Below are 26,382 nucleotides of genomic sequence, written 5' to 3'. Positions count from 1 at the left end.
AACTTGTACGTCATTGCAGTGAGAGAGGTGGTTGGTTGTCTTGGCTGATGCAATGTGTGTGGCTTTCTCTCTCTTTGTTTCTGTGTTCCTTGACTGAACACTGGTGGTCACCTTAGCAAAAGGGAAAAGGAGCTTCAACTGTCACAAAGCTTGAGAAAAAGCAGGGAGTTCAAGCTCTTCATCTTATTTGTTGTAGTATCTCTTACTCAGTGTGAGACTTCTTTTGGTATGCTATATGAATCACTGTTTCATTTGCTATTTTAATGAGAACATTGGACACACTGAGAGTATGAATATCTTCTAGAAGATATTTTTTATTTGCATTCATAGGAATTGAGTAGCATTAACACTTTATTGATGTCCTCTCATTTCAGAGGCATCTCCCTACTTGTCGACCCTGCTCCAAAAATGTGTTTTCATGGAGTTGTAGGGAAAATAACCAGTGGAGCTGGGTTCTGCACTCAAGCAATGTCTCTTGTAGGAATACTTTTGTCTTTATACTTTCCAATTAGCAAAACTTAATTCTTCAGATTTAGAGACAAGCGTTTAGGCTGGTCTTAAAGTAATGGGAACTTCAAATTCAGTGGCTCACGGGAGGTTTGAAACCAGAGTGCTTTTCTCAGCTTGGCCTTCTTGTAAGTATGTAATCACAGCTTGAAATATACCCTCATTTTACTTTGGTTTGCTTTAAAGTTACATATTTTTGTGTGAAACTTCTGTCAGAAACAGCCCATCTGAGTATTAAAAAAAAAAAAAAAGACCCAAACAACAAAAAAAACCCAACATCCTATCAGAAGATTTTTCAATAAAGATTTAAAGTATTAAGTCAAAATTTAAAATAAGACATATTTACAAAAGTTCATTTATAAACACTGGACCATGAAGTGTAAGCAATCTATTGATTTGTCAGACATTGTCTAATGCTTGCTACACAACTTAAGCAGATGCTGCTGGGAAGTTGGTACGTCTTATATAAAAGGCAGGTGACCCTTTTAAAGTAAGTACTTCCTTTCTAGGCAAATTCATTCTGAATTAATCTATTTTTAAATGGCTTATGTTTCAGATGGTGGAAAATTGCAGCCTTGATCATGACTTTGATTCTTTCAGCTTTATGTAGCTTTACAGTGATGTTGCTGTACCTTGCTGCTGCTTTCCCCCTTTGCTGTTGGTTTGTACATGCTTCGCTGGGTAAAGAACAAGCTCTGCTTCCCTGTGCCCGTCTCAGTGTGGCTTTGCTGTGGGCCAGGGCTGGGCATGACACTGGGGCAGAGTCCAGGAGGCTCAGGGTGGGACAATTTACCCTCTGTATGACTCTGACCTCCTGTGGGGCAGCAGGAGGGCAAGGATATCTAAACAGCACTGGAATTTAAGGTTTTAGATAACGGTGCTACAGCAAATTCCTAGTTACTTGGACTTGGAGAATGAATTACCTGTGCTCCTTACCTGTGTTCTTCAGGTTCTTGCAGGTGGCTTTTCAGCAGAGATGCATCCAAAAATTAGAGTTAACTGCAAACTGTATGGATGCTCACAAAATAGCTATGCTGGACTGTTTTGCCTATAATATGTAGGATGGTCTGAATAATGGCATGGGAGTGCAATTACACCTTGATGTTTCAGGAGAGAAACTGTAGTGTGAGGATTAAGCCTCTATCTCATCTTGTTCAAACAGGCACAGAAATATCTTGTAAGTTGGAACTGGTCTTTATTTTGTTCTGTTTTCTGTCATTCTTCTAGTAGTGCATTCTGTGTAATGCATTTTCTACAAGCAAGTGTTAAAAGTGAAATATTGTTTGGTGAACATCTGTTCCTACGGAAAATTAGTAGGATTTGTATCACTCAGCAGCTTACTTACTAATGCAGCAAAAAGGAGATACAAATATCTCTACCGTTCTTCCCCCTCATTTGTACTTGTTTGCTGGCAATAGTAGCGGTCTCTTACTTGTTCCTTGTTATCCTGCCATAAGAACAACATGGCATGCGCGAGAGTAGCACCAGGAGAGGCCATACAAGGCAGTTTCTACACGTGAGTGAACTGATCAGGTTATTTTTGTAATTGTCCTCTGACTTCAGTCTGTATAGTGACCAAATAATGCTTTGTCCACTGGAGACATATGACAGCTAGTTCTTGGTTTCTGTTTTCAGAATAGGCTGCTAACGCTTACTTGCTGTTGTGTTCCTGTTCCTTGTAAATGTGCTGTGAGGTGTAAAAAGGTTTCTTGGTGCAACAGGCACTAACATAACTTGAAATAGCAAGCAGCTTTTGGATACAGAAGTTCTTTGGTACCTTCAGGTAGAATGCTGAAGGGTTTTGGTTTTTTTAGTTTGTACTTTTTTTTTTTTTTTTTTTTTTAGATTGCGCCTTTGTCCAATTAAATTGTTAATTTGTATTTACCCCTGTTTATTGCCATGCTTCAGACTCAGTGCTTTCTAGTCTTCTGTTTCATTTACATACAACATACCTTCTTGCCAGGTTTCTAATTTGACTGATGAGCCTTTGGCTATCAGACCTTGCCTCTGGCAAAAGCATTTGTTAAACTGCTCACAAATGGCCTAAGCTCAGCTCTTCTGACACCATTGTACCAGCAGAACAGAGTCAGAAGGAATATCCTGTTTTCTGTACTTTCACAGCAGTCCTGTTCATCTTCAAGTGTGGACTGCAGAGGCTGCAAAGCACCTCAGTGAAGCAGCCTTCTTTATGAGTGGTTGAAGCCAAGTGATTGTTGTTCCAATCTGGGCTGCTCTGTGATCATTTAGTCTTTGTTGCTTTCCTCACTGCACTGCTCATTAGCTAAAGTGTATTTAAGGATAGCCTAAATCTATTAAGGAATTATGTCTATATTAAGGAATTTACTTCAAACTATTCAACTGATAATTTGTATAAGAGAGACCTGCTAGTGGAGAAATTGCAGTGAACTTTCCTTGGAACAGTGCTTGGGCGCAGTTGCAGGTGAATAGACATATCTTGAAAGTAGAAGGTTGAGCATGTGAGTATTAAGGAAATGTTTGCTAACTGTATTAACAAATAAGATCCACTGGGTAATGAGTAATGCTGTAATAGAGACTGTGGTCTGACTTGGGAGGCATTAAGTTGTAGAACCACAGAAGTTAGAGAAGGCATCTGAGATTATCTATTCCAACTCCAACGCATCCCCACCATGGCCCTCAGTGCCATATCTTCACATTTCTTGAACATTTCCAAGGGCCGTTACTTCACTACCTCCCCAGGATCACCACTCGTAAAAGAAATTTTTCCAACTTGAACCTCCCCTTGTGCAACTTGAAGCCATTACCTGTTGTCCTATCACTGTTACCTGGGAGAAGTAGCGGACTCCCACCTCACCGCAACATCTTTTTAGACAAAAGAGAGAGCACTGAGGTCTCTCTGAGTCTCCCGCACAACAAATAATCCCAGTTCCCTGAGCTGCTCCCCATAAAACTTGTGCCCTGGATCCTTCACAGCTTCATTGCCCTTCTCTGGACATGCTTTGGGGCCTCAATGTCTTTCTTGCGGTGAGTGGCCCAAAACTGAATCCAGTACTTGAAAATGTATTAAAAACAATGACCAAGAGGGTCAGGCTTCTTGCCTTCTTTAAATGACTCTTGTAGACTTTCATCCACAGATGAAAGATTTTGTTTTGTTCTTTTTTTGCAGCTGACATTGGATGTACTGACTAACAAATTGTCGTACGTGGAACACAAAGTAGCAAACAAGTGGGAATACAAGGTTTTCGATGATGGTTTGCTATTTTATCTTTATGTGTAAATAAATAATATTTACCAATATTATCTAATATTCATTAGAAAGAATGTAACTTAATCCACGTGCTTTCAGCCTGTTCTGGTGCCCTGCCATTGCGTGCCACAGCCTGCCCCCCGCCCATGCCACCCACATCACTGAGTGGCACTGGGCCGGCATTGCGGCAGGAGAGCGGAGGCTGCTCCATGAGTCACCTGGCAGAACTGAAACGACCCCATGTGATTGCTCACACATGAGACTTGGGCTCATCTGTCTGTAAATACGCATGTGCTTGTCTACCTTGTTTTTCCTGCAAACTGCTGAAGCAGTGAAAGCGCTTTCTAGGCATGTGCCCTTGACACACACTTCTAAAAATAGGACTGCTTGAAATCACTACAAGCTCTCAGGCTTCCTATTTGTCTAAAAAGATGCTCTCCTACTTAAGCAATCATATGAATGATCACGTTTTTTTCCGGAAAGCAAGTAGGAATTCTAAAATACTTGGATGTCACTTTGATTTCTGTATATGAGTCCAGTACATAGGGCTCCCAATTCACCTCTTTACGTGACCGAAATTCAGTGTGTGGCATATCTGTTCATAATGCTCAGTAACTTTTTATAATCTCCCTGGGGGAGGGGGGGAATGTTCAGTCATTTTAACACATCTGAGCTCTTTCTGTGTTATGCGGTGCTTTTGTGAGGATTTTTGACACTGCTGATCTGGTTGTGAAGTCACATTTGTTGTTACCTCCTTGCTGGTTATTGTCACTTGTTGTTACTGAAAGTACTCAGATGTGGTTGTGATGTGGTTGGAGAAATTATCAGCAGTATTAGCTAAAGCTGTCTATTTTTGACTGTGCTTTTATTGTCCTTTTTTTTTTTTTTTTTAAAGAAAAAGAAAGCTGAACTATTGAAGCTAATGAAAACATTTCCTGCTGTGGTACGATGTGTATATCGTGTGAAGGTTTCTATATGTCTCTCAGATGCATTCCTCAAAACTTGCGTTTCTGACCCCGGCAGTTTGCAGTGTTGCCAAATGGCGATTTGCCTGATCCTGCAGGGAGGGATCCCTTGGAGCACAACCCAGGATTTATTTCAGTACAAAGCTCCCATTTGCGCCTAAACTAGGCTTGTTGTGCTCCAGATAGGGAAGAAGGATAGGGAAGCAGCTGGGTGTATGAGGCTGAGGGCTCTGTGAGAACTGTGCTTGGCCAACGCATGCAAGGAGCTGCCCTCTGCATCTACCCCAGCTTGTCTCAGCCTTTGGAAGCCTCTCTACCATCTCAGGTTCATCCGAAGGCCAATTTTCTTCAGGCTTTTCTTTCGTAAGTGATGGGGCCACAGGACTTTTGGTTATTTCTAGGAGGCCCCGATTTGCAGGCCGAGGGCAGCTCTTCATGCTGTGCTGCAGGTGCCTTTAGGCAGTTTGAACATCTCCAGATGGTGGCATAGGGCAGCAGGCAGGGCTCCAGTGAATGACGTGGATGGGAAAAGGTGTTTGGCATATTCCAAACTGATTGCCCTTGCAAGCAAATAATCTGTTTGCACTGTATCCCACCTTATAATAACCTTAAACTTTGCATAGAATTTTCAGACACCGCTATCCCTCAAATTCCAAAAAGAATTTCACCGCTTGTATAAATGATGATTAGAGCTTGCATGTCATTCTGTATTGCTTCAGAAGTACAACTGCAGGTCTGCAAGCTGTACTTAGTTTTCTTTCCAGCTTGAACTGACATAAAGTGCAAATTACACAGTGTTAACAGGCAGATACAGGGACGTAAAGTTGCCCAAATTAAGCTGTGCATTTCTAAATCATGACTAACTCTGAAAACTACTGTAAATATCCCCTTCAGGCATTTTGCAGTAGGTGCACAAATGGCACATGGCTGGTACAAGGCAAAGAGGAAGGATAGGACTCAGGAATACCTCACTCGCGTCCATGATGGCCACCTCTGCTTGGGACATCCTGTGTAGGACGTGGTGAGGTTGATGCTGGGTGCAGCAGAGCACAAGCTCTCTGTGGAGCTGCTCATGGCCACTGCCTCTTGTTGCTAGCTTTATAGTCTGCTGAGCTCTTCTGGGGAAGTTATAGTTGTAAACAGGCGTGTACTCCACACACATGGCTTTGTGCTGGTGTTCTTAAGGAGGGAGGAACATGACACACTACAACAGAAATGTGCATGGCAGTTGTCATACAGATGGCCATGCCCTCACGTGGTCAGCTCTGTTACCAGATCAGTTGTGTGCTTGTTATTGGATTCGGGCTGTGTGCAAGCAGTGTTCATGTAGTTGCCTGTGTAATTTAAAGGCTACACAGATGCAAGTCTTGTTAAGTAGTAGAAATGAAACTAGTATACCTGGAGGCTCTGGTTTTCTGTAGCTATATTAATTAGATCAGACTTCTCTTTAAAACTGGGATATTTGGCCTTTCTGCTTAGAGGGGCAGAGGCGTTAAGTTCTGCTGCTGACTTGTTCTGGGTTAAGGAATTTAACTTCTAACATCCAAGTTAGAAAACCCACTGCTTTTTTGATCTTGTAGTTTGGTAGTTTGTAAGCACTCTTACAGCTGCAGTCCCCATTACTTTATCTCAGTGCATCTCTGCTACAACCGGGTTGTCTTCTGTTGTATTTGGCTCTATCACAAGGGGTGACAGTCTTCTTGTGTTATCACTTGCTGTTCTGCGATGTTCCCAGTACAGAGATTTTTTTTAATTGATTCCTATTGCAGTGTTAACAGACTTCAAAAATCAATGGAGAAATATACTGCAAGACCCCATCCTCAAAACGAAACAAACCCAAACCTTTATAATCGTTTACAACTTAGAGATACCATAAGTTCCATGCAGCTTTCCACGTATCTAGAGCTTTGTCACTTACCTAAAACTACTGCAAACTTCCTTGATGCTGCTTCCAAGATGCTTTACAAGTCTATTTATGAATGCATTAGAAAAATGTTTGTGAAGATAAAGGAAAGGAAAATGTATGACTTTTTCAGTGTTACTTTATTTCCTTGCGTGTTTTGTATTTAAACTTCAAGAATGTTTACACAGCTGTCTATATTCATGTAAGTCTGCTCCCCCAGTATGTGAACTGTGTAATAGATGGATGACAACATTTTGTCTGTGTGCTTGCACATAGATTTATGTTAGCAAATTGTATTTGTTTTATGTCCCAGTTTCTTTTAATACAGAGTAACTTGCACTTTATACTTGGCTCAAGCTGGGAATGAAACTAAAGAGCTTACAAGCGCCTTAGTATTGTTTCAAAAGCAATAGAGAATGATGGAGTGCAGAGCTAGTCTAAGCATCCGTTTCCTGAAGTGTCTTGGTGATTTTAAGGTGAAATTTTATTCATGAATTTGATGGATATAGGCTTATGCTAAACCAGTTACTGATGCCTCAAATGATATTTGTGGAGATGAGAATTCTAGCAGATGAGATTTCTCAGGTGCTGAGGGAAGTGACTCTGGGTCATTCTCTCCGTACTGCCACCTCCTTTGAGACAAACATTCTCATTTCAGCTGGTTCTGCCACCTTAGTATTTTTATCCTGGGCTCTGTGGCTCTGGGCTTGCTCCTCAAGTGCCATTGTGTCACACAAAGCGTGAAGATGCCTGCTTTTAAGGGCATCTTCAGCAAGGAAAAAAAAAAATCACCTCCAAGGACTTGAGGTCATTATATCAATCAACAAGTGCCTGAGATGTTTTAATATCTGTTGTAGATAAGAGAAATTGTAGAGGGCTTCAATAATTAAATTTGCAGCAATCAGGGAAGGGTATTTCTGATAGTGTCTAAAATTCATTCATAGTTACACGTCTCTACCTCTGGAGATATTGTATGTTTTTCTTGTTACTGAGGTGCAGGTAATGGTATTTCCAGCTGCTAGGTTAAGTGGCATGTTGAGATACTGTATGACTTTGGTGGTGTGTGATACTTGCCTCTAGTGTTTGCACCTCAAATTCTAGAAGTCAAATTCAATTTCAGTCAAGGTTCTGGTTCATTAGATCAACCCTGCTTCTGAAGTCAGACTGCTAAGTCTGTTAAGGGACAAATTCTGGACCTCATCTTCCAAGTGTGGACATAGGCCGTTAAATCACTTGTTTTAATTCAGTGCTATTTATGTGTGAGTTTGACGTGTTCCTTTTCAAAGTAGTAGAAGAAAAATGCTGCAAATATTTCAGTTTTAGGCTAAGGGAGCACCTGTGTGTGGTGTCAAAGTACTGGATTTCTGTCCCTGTAGGAGGCATGATTAAGTGGACATGAAGCCCACCAGCGCATATGACAACACTGCTGTTTGTGATGAGCTGTTCTTGGTGTTTCTGTCTAGTATTCAGTCACAGTATACAGAATGGAGGGATGAAGAAATCTTAGCTTTAAAACTGTATCTTTTGAGCTGTAGTGTTATAAAACTTCTGCTGGCTGACTTGCTGATATAAGTTCTGGTCATGTTTTTTCCACTTTGGCTGAGAAGTGTTTTCATTCTGCATATCTTTTTAGAGACCAGCTTGAGTTGTATTTATCAAGTAGCTTAAGTGTATGATGAGAGGCTGAATTGAGTAAACAATATTCCGTATGTGCTACCAGACTTTGAGATGTCACCTTTTAAATGAGCCAATCACATAAGTGAGATGAGCATTATTCATCTTACACTAACACTAATTCTTTAAGATGTGCGCTCTGCATGCATCCCACAACAAATGTTTTCACTCGTGATGCATCTTCTCATACCAGATTGCTTTTCCCCGCTCCAGTCTTGCTATCTTGCAGGTGGGTGGAATGTGAATGAATATGTATGTGTTGTGTGCGTATATATGTACATATATACTCAGAAATATTTATCAAGTAAGGGCAGCTAAGCTTTTGATTTAAAAATAACATAAAATAGCAGTCAGCTGCATGTATTCAAGCATTAGCAGTTGGAACCAACATCTGTAGCTTCCATAATGCAGTCCTATCCAGGAGTCTGGAGAGAATGGGAAGCAGGGCCATATTTGTGGAGAGTTTTCTAAAAATCATCCTGAGTTTGAACTTGCTAAGATTTGTCTGTCAACCGCTGGGACCAGCCTGAACATTCATGAGCAGGAGAACATAATAATGCAGTTAATACAATAACTATATTTGTGCTGGTGAAGTATTCCTGTTTTTCATTCTCGAGTGGTACAGCTTGAGGTGAGCACACTGCTATCTACATATTGTTCTGGTTAAAGCTCACTTTAGTGCTTCTCTTAGTTTTAGTGATGAAAATCTGGCTGGAGATATTGGTACCTGTACATTAACAAGAACCAGGTGTAAGGAAGTGGTAGTACACGTTTGGCTTTCTTAAATTAAGGACTGGTTATTTGTATAATATACTGTTACAGCCTGTAGTCAAAGCGTAGATAAATCAGGCTTTCTTTTTCCAGAATTTGGACAAAGACCTCTTGAATTATTGTTTCCTGACTTCTCATCTCAAGGCATAGAAATACCACGGGCACTGAAGAATTCAATTGTAGTTTTGTTGCTGCTAAAACTGTGAGGATCATGATATAATAAGAGCGTTGCTGTTCAGAGACCTTGTCAGTGGTATGTGAGCAGCAACTTCCTTTTCTAGCCAGATGTTTAAGACTGACTTTTTGAGCTGAGCCTTTTTTTTTTTTTTTTTTTAACCAATAAATAAGTCATACTGTTTTAAATGGAAAGCCCATTGCTACCCTTTAGGTACCTGTTATTGTTTATCCCAGGTTAGACCTTTGCAAGTATTACCTCTTGTTCTTGTGAATGTATTAAGGAAAAGGTTTGTCCTTAATAGTTTTAGGCAAGACCACCAGAAGGAAAAAAACAATGGGGGGGGGGGGGGGGTTGGGAAGAAAGCACTGCAACTAGCATTGAGGTGAGTGTAGGGGTGTGATTGCCAGAGTGGAGCAGTCTGGTGCATCAGTAACAAGAAGCTGGTCTTCCCATCCGGAAATAGATTGACATTTACTTGGTTCTCTCCCAGTACTTCTGAAAGGGGCAAGTGAAAAAACAAATTGAAAGAAACGTTGGTCTCCAGGCACCCAGAAATGAACACAAACGTTTTTTGAATATTTTACCTGAGAAGATCCCAATGTACTGAAATTTGATATCAAAGATGGCATATCTAATCAGCTGCCAAAAAAAGGAAGAGAAGAAAAAAGAGAAAACAGGGGCCAAACTCAACTGTTAAGATTAGCGATGATGATGCCTGGCGTGCACTTCAGAAGTTACAATGGTCACTGCTAATTCAGGTTAAAAGAAGCCCCGTGTTGTGCTGGTGGGAGATGCAGAACAAAACCCATAGGTCTCCTTGTCACAGTCTGTTCGTATTTTGAAGCATTAACCTTGGGGGAATTTCTTTTATCAAATTGGAAAGCATAATTACCTTTATTTAGTATAAGAAAGACACACCCTGCACATGTTGTAGTGTGTGCAGGCGAAGTCTGTCTGTCTTAACTGGGTTTTGTTCCTGAACCTTGCCCAGCCTGGGCTGTGGCATGACAATGAATTTTTTCTCCACTTCTAGGAAAAGCTAATATAGTCACGGGGGGAGGAGGGGGGGAAATAAAGAACACACGTGAGAAGTAGGCGTATCTCACTATCGGCCTCTTCCTTGCAAAAGCTCACCATTTCAGATAATGCTATGTACAGTAGTCTTCCATGTGCTGGCTGGGAGCAACAGCAGATCGCTTGGAGCCCGCAGCAGAGATGAGCTTGTTGCAGTGTCTGTTTACAAATCAAATATTGGCCTGGCACAGCATGCCCTGGCAGCAGGGCTGTGCACATGCTAAAATTAAAGAGGAAGGCTGGAAAGGGAGGCATTCCTCCTGCTCTGGGCTGGTCTTGTTGGAAGCCGACGCAGCATGGCTGCATGGTGTGTGCTCAAGCAAGGAGGAGATGGGAAAGATCACTTCTCATAGAGAGGCTTTTAGAAGGCTAAATCTTACCAAAACAAGTTCACAAAACTATGTATCTGAAAAGAAGTTCAAGTGACTGCCACTGACCTGCTGCCAAACCTCTTTGGGATATTTCTTTCCACGCGCTGCTGTTATCCCATCCTGTAAGATGTTCCTCTGCCATAGCTGAGCTTGCTATTTATGCTAGCTTGAAAGTTAAGTGTCCTCATGGATAGGCAGAGGGCAAAATAATTTCATCACTGGTATGTGGAAGACTGGCCAAACGTGTGTATTTTTGGGGCAGCACGGAGTGTGTATATCTTGAACCCTAGCAAAGGGCATTCGGGTTTCTGACCTGGCTTCTGGGGCAGTCACTGCGCTGCCAGGCAGAGGTAGCAACATGTGTGGTGCCATGTCCTGAAGGGGACAATGTAGTGGTCTCCTAGTTGGAATCTCTTAAATCCATTTTCTGTCAGAGCAACTTTAAAAGTGCTGCTAAAAGGTCCCGGAAGCAGCGGGGCTCTTTATAACATAAGCATCTGGAAGAAGGGTGTCCTCAGTTACTGTTCTAACACAGTAGTGAGGAGAAAGTCTGCTAAGTGGGCTGTTTCTGGTGCTTCCATCAGCTGGGCTGGCACAAACACTCTTCTTCAGCATGCATATTTTATTTAGAGCTACTGACAAATTCTGGATTTTTGTTGTGAAATTTGCTGCTAGCTTCATGGGGGAAGAGGGTGGGTAGGATTTTCTTGTTTGTTTTCTTGGCATTTAAAGTATTTTGCATCTCCTCTGGGATGCTGTACTGTTTGTATCTTGCGTCTGTTATTCATAATTTAAGAACCTGTCTTCCTAGTACAACATTTGCACCAGGCCCATCTTTATTCAGTCAGCTCTTGTCTGAAGAGCATCTTGGAGCATCTCTGCAGAGTGCAGCTCTGCTTTGCTTTGTGAGAGGGTCCCAACTGTCATGCTTCCATTTCTCCCTTGTTGTTCCTTTTGACTATCTGGATGATGAAAATCATGTCATCAGTGCCTTGTCTTGTGCTTTTCAACACTGAAGCTTTAGTGAGCAGTTGCTTCTGCATGCTGAGCTATTTCTGTTGCCCTGAAACTGAGGACTGGGGTGTAGGAAGAGATATGAGACTAGGAGAGAACGCATATTGATCTGTGCTCCTGCTTTCTTCCATTTCTCCCATTGCGTTCAACGTACCTTACTTACCCTAGAAGCTGCTCTTGCACATTCACTTGCCAGCTGCTGAGGTGGGATCCCATCTCTGTATCTATTCCAGATGGGTTGTGGTGTAGCTCCAATGCTGTCGGAGGGCTTTTTTGTATGTTGCCTTTCTTATTTTGAAAGTACTTACTTCAGTAGCAGGCATTGTCTCCACCATCATCCCTTCCTACTCAACAAAGATCCAGTTCTCAGTGAAGCTTCTCCTGTACGCTCTCAGAAGTCCAATGGCTGTGATGCTGTCACTTCCCAGCTGGGCTGGACTTTCTTCAGTGCTTGGACTGGCTGATTCACATTTCTGCCAGGCTACAGCTGCAGCCCAGGCTGGATGGGAGCATCTGAACCAGAACACCAGCTGAATATTTTCATTTTTCTTCCTCTGATAATTCCCCATTTGGTTGTTCGTAGAATCATTTGAGTTGGAAGGGACCTGTAAAGGTCATTTGGTCCGACTCCCCTGCAATGAACAGGGACACCTACAGCTAGACAAGGTTGCTCAGAGCCCTGTTCAGCTTGACCTTGAATGTCTCCAGGGATGGGGTACCCACCACATCTTTGGACAACCTCCCTGTTGTGCCTGTTGGCTGCACTTCATAAGCTCTGTGAGGTACAGTCTACCTCTTGCCTTTGTTATTCTCAGTCGCTGTTTAATGCAAAACATGTGCTCCACCGTGGACTTAAAATCAAGTTTTTTCCTGCTCCTCTATTTCTTGCTACGTTAAGCTCCAAGTACCATATATTTCATTCTTATCCAGATGCCATGGTCAGGGATTGAAGAGCTGTGGCTCTCTAAATAGTCAGTGGACGAATGACCAATATTTCTTAGTTCCTCTTACACCGTCTTCTCTTTCTTCTCATGCTGATTGCAAAGCACTGAAGTACTCTTTTCCTCTGCTTCAAAATCTAGTTCCCCTTCTGCTGGGCTGAGGATTTCACTATGAATCAGAGAACAATCAGAATGAAGTGTATATTCATACAGGCATAAACTGAGGATTTACATTCTTACTTCCCTTATTTTAAGCAAAAGCTGACTTCTTATATGTCAAAAACTTAAATTGTAATTTATTTTATTTTTTTTTTTTTTTGATGAGGAGAAGCTCTTTTGACAAGAGCAGATAATTCATTCTATAGTACATGTAAAACTGATAAATGGCATACAACTTCTTGGTACCCTTCATTATTGTTCACTTTTACTTTTCATTTGTTACTATACATTTATATAGGTGTTTTTGTTCCCTATTCAAGGGAATATTGCTGTAGTGAGTTGGAGCACTTTGAGCAGAGGATGGCTTGCAGAGCTACCTATGGTGGTGCAGTAGTGAAACAAGACCGGGCTTTTTAGCTGAAGGCTTGCAGTGCCCATGTCGGGGCACAAGGGAAATTGCACTGAAAATGAGTGCCCAGCTTTCAGGGAAGGAAGCTTATTTAAAGCAAAGTGTGTTTTCCTGGCACCTAGTTCTACCAAACTGCTTAGATGTTTGTACAAGAGCTCTTTTTTTTTTTTTTTTTGAAGGATAGTTCTAATGGCTCTTTTAGCAGCTAAAACGTGATGTGCAGGATGGAGCTGATTATTTAGTTTGATTTAAAACTTGACTACAAAATGTAAGACAGACTTATGTGTAAACTTTGCCGTGGGGACGCTGGAGCTGTACCAGAGCAGGCCTCTGCTGTGGTGTGTTTGATGTCTTGTGCTCTTTCTTCCTACATATATCTGAAGAGCTGTAGGATCTAAATATTTTGCAGGTAAGCAGTCCCACTTAAATTAGAAAACAAAAAAACTGAACCACCTTGCAACATGTTGGTTTGTAATTGTTCTTTTCTCTATGACTTCCAGGATCTTCAATTCTCAGGTCATGCAACCATCCAGTAATAATTACTGCAAAGAAAGTGGAACAGTTTAAACTTGCCTCCATTGTCATTGCCTTGGTCTTATTTCTCTTCTCCCAATTAACAGTGAGGCTTCCCAATAAAATTAGGGAGGTGGTGACTGATGTGGTGTGGGGCCACAAATGGAAAACTTCCAATTTTTTTATAGGAGGCTCTGAACACAAGGAGGTGGACACAGCTTCCTTGTAAAGCACAGTAACACAAGTTGTGGGCAAATCATTTAGTTGTGGCTTTTCTCCTTGGGTTGTTCCTGGCATCTAGCTTGTCAGTTGATCGCTCCTTCACAACTGACACTTAAAAGTAATTGATAGGCTGAAAGCTGTTAGCTAGCATCAGTATTCAAACTGAATTGTTTTGTTTGGAGATACAAAGGTCAAATGGTATCAGCATAGACCATAAGGCTGGGATCCTTTAAGCCGCACTTTAGAATCTCATTGATCTTGCCAAATGTGTGTTAACAAAATTTCATGGTCATGTCCCTTTAACTTGTGGTGGTCTTCTGAGTAACTTTTTTTTTTTTTAGTAATTAGCTTTTAAAAAAAATTAAATATATGCCTTTGTTTTTATGACTGTCTGCATGTATCTCTGTCTGAATCTGTGTATCTGCTAGACAGTGGCTTGGTTTTTCACCATAAAAATTTTCTGCACCCAAAATCCTCATGATCCTTACTTGCTATGAGGTTCATGTTTCCTCAGCTGGAAGGCTTTCACAGTGCTTAATAGCTGTTGTTTGCAAAGCTCTCATCTCTGCTTTAGTACTGTCCAGAGGTTTATAGTAAGTTATGTTTTGACCTGACTGTGTCTCAAAGTAATTCCAGTCCTCGAAACCTGGGACTACTGAAGTCACTGAGCTGCACCTTGTGCTACGAGGCTGCTACTGATAATGTGCATGAAGGTTTAGGTGTTCTCTGTGCCAGGACAGTAACAGTGTAGGTGAGGTCGATTACAGTACCTTTCATGCACTGTCAGCCAGATGGTAGAGTTTTGCGTGAAAACATCCAGCCATCCATATATATAAAATGAAGGTAACCTCTCTGTAGTGGTCCCTTACGTTTCAGACACCAGTTGCTCAGTGGCCAAGACTCCTCGTAAGTGTCTGTCTGAACCACAGCAGTGCTGTCACTTGGGCTTCTGGTATGCACCTTACAGCTGACTTGTTTTTAAGTAAAGAATGGGAAGGCTCTTGTAGTTGTAAATCTAGTAAAATGCTTCAGCCATCTTATGGGTTTTTCCTATGTTATAAGGAGATCGGAGTTGTTAAGGACACTTCCTGGAAGCTTTTCATCCAGAGTCTTGTGTGTAGTAGAAGGAATGACTTGGATGTGAGCACCACCTGAGTTCTAATATATTTTATCTGTGTTAATCTGAGACCTAAATCCATTTTACAAGATTTCCCTCCGATTTGCTCTATCACTTTCAGATAGCTACAAGCAGATTCTAGAGGAAATGCTTACAGCTGGGATATGGTACACACTTCCCCTAGAATCAAACCTGGGTGTGTTTCTAAAAGGCACCAACACAGCTGTAGCAGGAGAAGCACTTTTCATATATGCAGCCATGTGAAATGATCCTTGTGTCGTTGTTGAGAGATCTCTTGGAACTTGCAATTGTTGATGGCTTCTGAAAGATGATTCAAAAACTGATTTGTCTTAGTCTGACAGGTTTCTTTCATAGTTGCAGGCTTCCAACTTTGCAGAAGCAGGTTTAATTTTTGTTTTAAATGAACAAATTATTATATTGAACTAAAACATATCAAACTAACAGCAGCCCTGTAGAGCGATAAGGAAATGGCATCAAGAATTTTTAATAAGTACTGGAAAATAGCTTCAAAAAGTGTCCTTTCCATCTGTTCACACAGTAGAAAAGAGTGAAGTGTGTAGTCGTCCCTAATACTTTTCCCAGTTAGAAAGACCACATTTCTCATTATGGTACTGAGTCAGCAAAATTGGAAAGAGTGAAAGGTTTTGGAAGGGGGAAGGAAAAATTGGACCATTTTCTAGTGGGCTTTTTATGAGAGAGCAGGATGCTAAAGCCTGCCCTATGGAAGAGTTAGTTGCATGGCAGGCACTGTGACGGCCCTGTGCTGCGAGCATAGTGTAGGACCTGTCAAAGGAGCGCTGGTTGCATTCAAACAGTGAAAGAAGAAAACTCGCCTTTACCCCAGCCTGTTTTCCAAATGTTCTTTCAAAATTTGCTGTCTCCTGTGCTTTTGTACAGTCTACCATGTAATCTAAGTTGGGCAACAGATACTCAATGGGTAGTAATGCTTTTTCACAGTTAAAGTTTTGTCGTTACCCCCATGAGTACCCCGTCTTTGGCAAGCTCTAAATGAGCTTGTAGAAGCAGAGGTGTGTTTCAGCTTGAGCTGGTGTGGGAGCTGGAGGCTCAGCCTGAGATGTGTTGCTGCTTTCTACAGCACCGCAATGCCCAGCTATTGCAGAGAGCCCTCTGCATGCATCCCGACCTCTCAGGAGCACTGGCTGCTGGGATTAGTGATCACCTGGTTTTATAAACTCTGATGTTATCTGTCCCTCCTCCTGTGGTTTCAATGGGAGGAGAGAGGGGATTAATATTGTGGCAGATATTGTGTGGTGCTTAATTGCATTCAGATAACGTTGCTTAAATAGTTTTCTCTGTTTTCAAACTTGTTTTCATTTAATTTAGATGAAGGGTGAATAGAAGCTGCCAATTTGGCCATCTCTACATGATTCGTTATTTCATAATACCTGTATCATATTCCCTCTCATTCCTTTCCAAACTGAGTTATCTTGCTCCCTTTAATCTCTTTACGAAGGAGGCCACCCATGCATCTAATAAGTTTTTACCCTTCTCTAACCATTTCTCATGCACTCTTTCTAACCTTGGACACTATTTAATGCTATTTGTCAGCATTGATAATACGATCCTCCTTTTTATTTTTTATTTTTCTGGCATCCCCTAACTCCTTAGTGTAATGCACACTAATCTTTCCTCCCTATCGCACGATCAGGAGATTTTCCAGCTCAGAGTGTGATGTGGGAACACAAAAGCACACATGAACACTCGGCCTGCCAAACTGAGTACCTGGCCTAATTTCTACCTCCAGTGTTGTGGCCCAAAAATTCATATTGCAATTTCTTCTGTTTTCAGAACTCCCTTGGAAAAACACACTGAGGGAATTCAATAACGAATCTGTATGCTAAAATGGGGGGAGAGAGGGGAGAAGGTTTTTCTGATGCTGATCTTCATAGGTACTGATTTTAACCCATTTCTTTCATTTGCTGGATTCCTCTTAAGTTTTTCTTTGGAAATTACCTTACTCCATCTGTAAATCATGCTAACCATACTGTGTGATTATTATTTTTTTAGACTTAGCAGATTTAGGTTCTTTTAAATGTTGTTCTTGAATACTGGTATGGCTTTAAAGCATTTAGTTCTCTCATCTTTTGATTTTATGTGTGTGTCTATGTATAAAAATGTAAATGGTTGAGCAGTGTTATCTGAAATTAGTTGTAAACACGTGGTATGTGAAATCAGTTGCAAGGGTTGTAGTTACGGTTGCATGTGATGCTGTACCTGAAATCTATTTCCAATTGCTTATATTTATTTTGCTTAATTTGAAATGCTGAAATTGAAATAACCCACATCATCCCTTAACTAATTCTTTCTAATCAGATGTTCCAGATATTGGAGTAATGAGAGTGAGGGGAAGATGACGCCTGCTGTTCCTCCCTATAGGGGAGGGATCTTGGCTTGGGGTAGGAGGATGGTTCTTTGGTCAGGAAATTAAAAAAGAAATAAAATTCAGAAAGTGTGTGGTGAGTTGAGGACTTTCAGGAAAACACTCCCCTTTGGTTGGGACTGCTGTGGAAAACTGAATTCTATACCATGCCTCAGCTGCCTCGTACTGGGGCAGAAGCTGCTGCAAGTCACCTGTGGTGTGTCCCGTGGTTGGTTTGTCCTGTCAAGAGCTTTGGTTCCCTCTTGGAGAAATGCACGGTTCTCCTTGCTGCTTTGTGCAGCTTTGAAGTTGCACTTTGAATGCACAGAAGTGCTGAGCTCTGTGGAAAATGAAGCCTTTGGTGTCCAAATTGGTCACTCAATTAGTAGTTCCTTCTGACAATTTTGGGTTTGTTCTCTGTGGTTCAGTTCTACATTCTTAAAACCCTGGTAATGCCACCTAAACAGAACTGTATTATAGGGTAAACTTATTAATAGTTTTGAACATTTGGTTACAACTGTAAGTTCCCAGGAGAAGAATTCACTCCAGGGTTTGTATGGGATGTGGTAAATAAGCCAGAGTTATTGTTTTCAGGCACTGCCTTTCTGGTGTGTGCAAACAATAACTTCAGCAGCTTCCAGACTTATTTTTCTGATTCTTCCAGACTATGGTCGTGGTTTCACGAGACAGTAAACTGGGTACTGAAGGGCCTACAAGATGAAAAACACCATCACCACATGTTGCAATGTGTTGAGCCACTGCGATCTGGCTTTGCCTATTCAAATGCCTTCATAATGTTTTGAAGGAGCAGCCTTGCCCCAGCGGACTTCGTGCAGGTTTGGATACTCCACGCCTGTCCTGCTTTGCCTCTGCAGGAGACTTGTGGGGTCTTGCTTTTTTTGGTTTAAAAAATAAAATCCAAAAAAGAAGCAAAGGTGCTCAGTTGATGCTCTGGCTTGTGGCAGCAGGCAGGCCAGCCTGGCACCATCTCAGCAGTCTGTTGGAGTTTCCTCAGCAGTGGTGCGGCCTTGTCTAATTGCACCTCTCAGAAATGACAGCTTCCTCAGGGATTTATGAGGCGCTTCTCATTTAATTTTCTCTGTAAGCCATGCTGTTTGGGCCCCCTACTGGGGACACAAGTTTCAGCAATGAAAAGAGTACATAAGCCAGAAGGAAGCTGCTCCAAATTCCTCGTTGCTGTAAATTGTGGGGCTGGGTGAGTGCTGGTGGCTCTGCTGAGGCATTGCTTCGTGCACTCATGTGCACCAGGGCCTGGTGGGGATTACATCATGTTGTTTTGTTGCATCAATGTAATTTAAAATTGCATTTTTTGTGGACATGAAAATACAGAACAGCTAAGGTGTACAGATGGCATCGGTGTTTCAAGCAGGCTTGAAATCTGGAGCTATACCAGGATTGCCTCACCCAGCTCTTTCCCTTTCTTTCACCTTGACTCTCTTCTCTGAAAATAGAAGCCGTTTCACCAGCATCTTCTTTCCTCATATTGTTGCCAGACCTTTTTTTCCCTTTTTCTCTTTTTGTTAAATCACCTGGAACACTCAGCATTTGCAGCCAAAAACATCCACGTAGTCTTTTACTGAATGACCCTAATCTTCCCGTCTCTATTTCTGCCTCTGCTACCTGTGATTTCAGTTGCTAATTATAACTCCTGAGCATGCTAGGAGTTGTAGAAATTAGGATGGTGGTACAGTGCATTTGCTTTACATGAGCAGATTCTGCAGTAATACTTTAAGGGTCGTATGTTGTATGTGTGTGAGAAACAGTATGGAAAACTGTTCTTATGGACCTAATGCCTTGAGACTAATCCGTTCATGGTACAGGGCAGAAAACCTACAGTAAGAAGGGATGTATGAAATAGCGTGCTCTAAAAGAGCAGGAACAGGCTCTTCTGGCACAAAGGGGCTCCACTTCTAAACCCATGAAATCTATGTGAGAACTGGAATATTTTGATGTGGGCTTCCTGATCTCAGCGCTGCTGAAGAGTAACATTTGCTTGTGAGGCAGCACTTGTAGAGCAGCAGCAATCTGTGGGGCTTGGTGTAGGGTAACGCTGTTTATAATGAAGTCAGAACTGGCTTTTAAAGCCTGATGAATGAAAGTCCACAGTATAAGACTGCGGCTTTTTTGTGTGAGAGACATCTGTGCTATAACAAGAGCAGGAGACCCAATTTAGACAACTGCTAGAACAAGAGCTCAAGAAAAGCGAAGCAAGGACTTTTTTTCCCCCTAGCTTAGATGAAAAGTTTATACAAATAAACTTCTCCTTTCAGCTGCTCATCAGAATTGCTGCTGCACCACCAACTTGGCTTTGAATTTTGTTCTGATGGTCCAACAAGGCTGTACACCAAGAGTATTACGGAAGAGCAGCTTAAACAAAACATGTTTGTTTTGCAGCCGAATTAGGAGGCTTTGAACTAGAGGAAAAAAACTGAGGAGAGGGGAAAAGACTGAATGAGGAGAAATGTGAAAAAATGATGGATGTAAACAGAACCTGGCTGTTACAGTAAATAGATGTTAAGCAAGAAACATGCGGGAGTGGATTTCTATGTTTTGCCAGTGAATTACAATGGAGGGGGGGGAAGAGGGGAGTGTCTGGTTTTTGAGTAGTTGCAGTGGCTTTCAGCAGCTGGATCAACTGGTTCTGATAGTGTGCACAGCAAAGCTTGCTGATCCCTGGAAAATAGACACATGCACTCCCATCTCCCCCAACCACTTCTCATATATTTTTTACTAATATGTTTCAAATAGTCTGGTTAACAGACTGTCTTGATGGTGCCGCTCACACAACCTTCTTACATGAGCAAGATGAAAATAAGAGTGTGTGATGGGGACTGTGCTGCTAAGAGCAACTCTACTTCACTCAACAGGGATTGTGTATTTTGTTAAAGTTCCAGTTGTCCAAGGAAGCTTACCGCAAATCTGCTTGATTAGGTTCAACTCCATTAAAATGAAAATGGGAGCTCCAGTCACTTAAATTAACGCTCTGAGATGAACACTCTGCTCTCTCTCTGAGATAGCTCAGAGGAGGATTAAGGAGTAGTATAACTGGAGAACTTCAGATGAAGAGGAGTGGGATGTTGAATACTGAGCAATTCCTCAGTGGTGGCAAAAGAGCCTTTTGTTTCATAGGGTTCTTGGAGTAGATGCATGTCGAACATGTTGAGAGCATTTTGATAGCTGACTCTAAGTATACTGAAAGCAGTAGTTCTGGGAGTGCATGCAACACCTTTTGAAATGCTGCATAGTTTCAGCTTGAAAGCATTCCTTTTCCTGGTGAAGGTGGTGACTTTAAAAATCTGGTTCTTCATTAAAATGTATTCTCAAGTCAGAACATAAATTTAGTGTGGAAATAAATTGCAAAACATTGTTTAACTTTCATTTCAGCATTGCTCTTCTCCCGTATGAATGAAATGAAGTTCAGTAATTTTTGAAATCATGCAGCTTTTGGCTAGGGTGGGCTGCGGAGTTCAAATGTGATCAAAATTTGTCATAAATCACTAAAACATTAGCTCACACTTGTAATGCAGTCTTCTGTGTAATACAGCACTGGTGTTGACATACTGTAGGGACAAAAATTGCTTTTTTCTGACTAATGAACTCTTCAGTATCCTATTTCCGGTAAACATCTCAAAGTGGGTCTCTGAGCCAGGGACTTGGCTTGCTTTTGCTTGTTTTTGAAGCACTCACTCCTGCTCATCTGTTGATGTCAACTGAGGAAAAATTATCATTTGGGCCATCTCTAGCAGAAAGCTTTTCACTAGACACATGCAGTGACCCTCCAGGCTTGTGCTGATGTGCAACCCCGAGCTATAAGACCTCCCAGGTCCCATTTCTCTTGGTGATCGTTTAAATGGTCTCCAAAGGCTTTCCCCCAGGCTTCTCATTTCTTCTGATGCCCCAGAACTTCTCTGCTCTCAGAAATATTTAGTGAATTTCGGGGTAAATGTGTTCTTAAGTTGTTTCAGACTCTAGAATTTGAGGAGTAGCAGAAAAAACTTTTAGGGGATCACAAAGGCTTTTCTAACTTCTTAGTTTAAATTGGTTGCTTCTGCAGTATCGCTTTAATTCTCAGAACAAAACACTAGACACAACAGAGCACAGTGGTATACTCGTGTTCTGTGCTAGCCACTGTGGAACAGTATGGAACAGTATTTCTCTGCAGGAGGAAAGTCAAGTTTACACCATCTGGATTTTAGAAGGGCTATCAGTGTGTATTTTGGTCTTTTTATTTGAATGCTCTGATACCTTGATTTTTCTAAAGATGTGATTGTTTCTTGCCCTTTCATTTTCCAATTGACTGGACTAAAATTAATTATGGCCTCACGAAACTACTTTATTCAGCTGCCTCTTCTTGTGTTTTTTTCCCCACTTGTTTTCTTCCTGACTGTCTACCAACGGACAAATGAAATGTGACTCTCAATAACTGTGAGGATGCTCCTGCTATTGATTCCTTTAGAATGGAGAATAACACTTTCCTATGAAACCAAAGAGTAATTATTCCTGACTCTGTTTTGCCCCGCACTGTGAACAGGTGGTTTCAAGGTTTACTCCCAAAAAGCTGGGACTTAGGTATTATACTGCTTCAGCTGTGTTCTTTGTTTTCAAATTTGTCAAGTTTTGTGTGGATTTTCTGAATTCAGAACAAATGTAAGTAACACATGCTTACTCTTTCCAAGCTGATATGATTTATAGCTTATCAGAGAAGTTGTCTTGAATGCTCACGTTCTGATAAAATCATTATAAATTTTAGTGTAATTAGTCTTTTGTTAATGATTTTGAAATTGAAACCTTTTATTTCTCTCCCCCCCTGTTAGGTGTTGGACAGTTTGTTAGCTCAGTATGGAACAGTGGAGAACTGTGAGCAAGGTAGGCACTCTGACCTCAAATTGCTTTTAAATTTGTAGTAAGAAGTGAATGCATGCTAAATTTACCTTCTTTCCTTTTGTTTTCCTCTCTAGTGAACACTGACACAGAGACTGCAGTTGTAAATGTAACATATGGCAATAAGGACCAGGCTAGACAGTAAGTATATTAGTATTTGCTGCTGTAGGCTGGCTTATATGTTGGAGTTCATGTTCAGATTTTATATGCATCTTTTCTTCTGATTAATCTACCAGTAAAATTATCATGTGAGTGATACCACTTTAAGAAAGCCTCTTTGCCAAGTCTTCTGTGCTTTACCTTAGTGTTTGCTATTTTCTGTCATCAACTCTTCCTGCAAGTCCAGAGTGTGTGTTTGTGTCAGATGAAATTGAAAATTTGGGTAAAATTATTTGTGTAGGGAGGGTTGAAAGGCCATTGATCAGGTAGGGGCTGGGAGGATTCTCTCTCTGTGTGCTCGTGATTATGACTTTTGCCAAGCTTATGACTCTCTCAGAATGGTTGGTGTCCCAGCACCAGCTGTCACACTATAGCTGATTTGCTTATCTGCTTATTTTGTTTGCTTATGTCTTCAGTAATCAATGATTTTTTTAATCTAGATCTTTAAAATTTAAAACCAAAATGTTTTCTTAACCAACAGTTGTATAATTTCCCGTTGAATATTGATATTATTTATTATACTATAGGTTTAAATTTGCTTTTCCTTTGTAGCTAGGAACTCTAGTTCTTTTTCTTAATTTCTAATTTGGAGACTCAACCACTTTTTTCCCCCCCCCCTCCTTTTTAATTATAGCAGGTTAAACAAAACCATACCCAAGGGAATAGCCTGCAATGAATTTCCTTTTTTAACTTTGAAATTTCTGCCACCTTGTGGCTAACTAGAATGAGCATTAAAGACGTAGGCTATGCTGATGGTATGCATTAATACAAAATTACAAATGAAATACATTTGTACACTTAAGCATTTATGAGTTCTGTGCAACTTGAAAGCAACACAAGTCATATGACCAGAAGTTAGGTTGCTTGTCAGTACTGGAACTGAAGGAAACTACTTTTCTTCAAATTGCTATTGAACTTTCCTCCTCAAAACCTGAGTTGATATTTTCCTCTCTGTGATCTTTCGTTTCTTCTAATTCTGCTGCAAAATAATTTAAAAATATGCTGGATTTCTTGTTCTGAAGGAGTCCAGTGGTGCAGTGTTAGAAATTGGTTGTAAGTTACCTCTTCAAAAATGTAATGAGGAAGTACCAAAAGCGCCACGGAAAGAAGCGTGATGCGTAAATTTGATCTGCCACCTGTGATGTGGTTTCCTGGATTTGTGCACTACATTCTGAAGCCGAGGACAGCAAAGTGCAATTTCTTCTCCCTTAGACAATATTTGTTAAATTTTATGGATAATCCTGAGAAAATGCCACAATAAGTTGAGTCTGTGAGGAAGTGATTGAGATTAAAAACAAATAATCCGGTTTTGCATGAGAAATCGCATGAAAAAATAATTGAAGGTACCTTGAGTTTGAAGCAGGTGAAGTAGTAGACATAATAGACATTGGTGGAGGACCAGATGTAGTGCAAGATGAATGATGACACGTCGTGTGTTTGCCTTGAGCGTGTAGGGAAAGTGCATGAGCCTTGAATTTGCTTTTGTGAATACTGTGACAGAGACTCAGGCTTACCTAAGGGATTAGTTAATGTATGCCAAGAAAATGTTGGTTCAGGTTGTAACTCTTCAGCTACTGAAAAAAAAACCAACCCAAGTGGCCAGATGGATGTTCTTCTGGTGAAAGCAGTGAGGAATTGCCAGGTAGAATCACCACGGGGCACGTGTGGCTGATCTCCAAGGACACTGGTGTTTCAGTTGAGTGTTTTTGCAAGACATGACTTAGTTGTGCTTCTTGGATGGTTGTGGTAGACAGCAGTGGCTTTCGAAGGGAGGAGGGGTACGTGAGTGTTTGACACCTGATAGAAGTCAGCACTGGTCAGCCCATGGAGTAGCGGGAGTAACAAGAAATACTTATTTGAAAGTTGCTCAGGCTGGCTGGGAATCAACAGCTAACAAAAAGTTTTGTATGTTGAGATAAAGCAGCTTAGGGCAAATATTGCTATTAGCAGTGCTGCTAGCACATCACAGCATCCTGCACGCGTGACAAAGACAAAGAGATCATGCAATGCCTATGGTGCTGTATGCTGTGGCTCCCCAGTTCTCAGTGTGTTTTACACCTTTTGCAACACATGCTAACCTCATGGTTGGTGACAACAAAACGGGCTAAGCTCGCTGCTTCCCTTCTGAATAGAAGGGGCTGTGTACTGATGGAATGGTGCAGCGATGGTGCTGCACCACAACCTGGTTCTGATTTAAACTGGTGATATGCAGTTTAAACACGTGGCGTGTATTGTTTGAAGGATGTTACTTTTGAATATAACTCCTAGTCTTGGCCAGGTTGAGCTTTCCTCTGCCTTAACCTCTGCCACAGCAAGTTTCTTCTCCCCCATTTTCTGGACTGGTGCTGCAGTTCTGGTTCTAAACTGAAGGAGTTGAGAGCTCAGTCCAAAGAGGTAATGCTACGCCATTGCAGTGAGTGGGAGAATAAGCCAGGCCAACCAGAATAGTGACAAATGTTCCTTAGCTACCTCTCATGACCACAGCATCACAGGTCAGGATGTCAGCCATCTCAAGGGCGTGTAGAAATTGCTCACTTCTCTAGGGAAACCTGCATACTCTGCTCCCTTTACTTCTCTTAAGTGCATGTATACAAGTGTACACAGCACAAGAAGTAAACAGGAAGAACTAAGGATCTGTCTGCAGTCACAGAGCCATGGTCTTGTTGCAATCACAGCAACTTTGTGAGACAGCTCATGTGACTGGAATGCTGTCATGAACGTCTGTACTTTTTAGGAAAGTCAGACTAGTTAGGCAAAGAGGTTTGCAGAGAGGCATAGGGCAAGCAGTAAGATCTCTGCTCCCAGGATAGTGAGAAGAAATCTGGGACTGTCTGGGGAGCTCTGTGACCTCAAACCACTCCTCCTGCAAGTGACTAGAAGGAGGAAGGAGTTGTTCCAACTCAAAGCCCTATCATTCCCATAAATTAGAGAGAGTCTTAACAAGTATACATGCACTGCTCTTAAACATGCAGTTACTGTTGTGATGTATTCTGGAATATCTGGGAGAGGAGTAGAGAGGGCAAGTGGCAGAGCCCAGATCATGCAGTGCTGGCTTGGTGTTCACCCTGAAACATGTGTGTCTTGAGGTGATCTGCTGGCTGAAGGGCCCTCCTCTTCTTTCCTTGTTGATCCAGGATGGGCTGACCATGTCTTTCTGGCCACCTCTGTGGCTGTCATCGTCACAGTCATGCTGCCTCCTCTTTTCTCCCCCAAATGTTCCAGAGTGTAAGCATTGAGTGCTACAGAATTTAGCTCTGGTTTTTGGAAGGGATTTCCATACAAAGCTGGTCTTCTGTCTGTGGAGTGGGTGCCTGTTATTTCAGGATGGGGCTGGATTACCATTTTTTTATATCTTATTTTTCAGCTCATCACTGAGCTATGGCTGCTGATTGTGTCTCATAGTTATAACTGATGGAGTGTTTTAACTACTGGCTGTGATGTGAGGAGCTCAGGGTCTTTGTCGTAGCAGATACAAGCAGATATACTTAAGATGCTGATGATGGCTTTTTAATGAGAATATATACAAAACAAATGTTGTTACCCCTTTCACTGAAGCACAAAGCTGTGTGTGCAGACAAGGAAGCATCTTTGACAAATGGGTAAGAGTTCATATAACTAATATTTTCATACACCATCATGGATCAGGATGGTAACGTTGCCATAGGAACGATAAGACTGAGAATTCTAAATGGTATGTGATTATAAGTTAAGATTTGTCTTTTGCTTTGTTTTTATTTTCAGAAATACTAATGAAAACTATATTTTTACTTAATGTGGGGGGAAAAAAAAAATTCAGCCAAAGAAAGATTACTACGTAAATCTGTCTTCTTGGTATGCAAATGTATCTGCTTAGGGAGGAAAAATGAAAGGTAGTGT

General features: G+C 41.4%; 1 protein-coding gene across 2 annotated transcripts in view; it reads left to right on the top strand.

Moving 5' to 3' along the window:
- Positions 1 to 26,382, top strand: part of IGF2BP3 (insulin like growth factor 2 mRNA binding protein 3) — a 101,097-nt gene that overhangs the window by 40,123 nt on the left and 34,592 nt on the right. For both annotated transcript variants that reach the window (XM_052693727.1, XM_052693728.1), the window contains exons 5-6: positions 22,281 to 22,332; positions 22,425 to 22,488. In XM_052693727.1, the coding sequence (XP_052549687.1) occupies positions 22,281 to 22,332; positions 22,425 to 22,488 (116 nt within the window). The remainder of the gene's footprint in view (positions 1 to 22,280; positions 22,333 to 22,424; positions 22,489 to 26,382) is intronic.

This window comes from Tympanuchus pallidicinctus, unplaced genomic scaffold, assembly GCF_026119805.1.
Source record: "Tympanuchus pallidicinctus isolate F22 unplaced genomic scaffold, pur_lepc_1.0 scaffold3, whole genome shotgun sequence".
NCBI classification, from domain to species: Eukaryota; Metazoa; Chordata; class Aves; order Galliformes; family Phasianidae; genus Tympanuchus; species Tympanuchus pallidicinctus.
The sequence above is the reverse complement of the archived record's forward strand: the minus strand, read 5'-3'. Positions and strand labels throughout refer to the sequence as shown.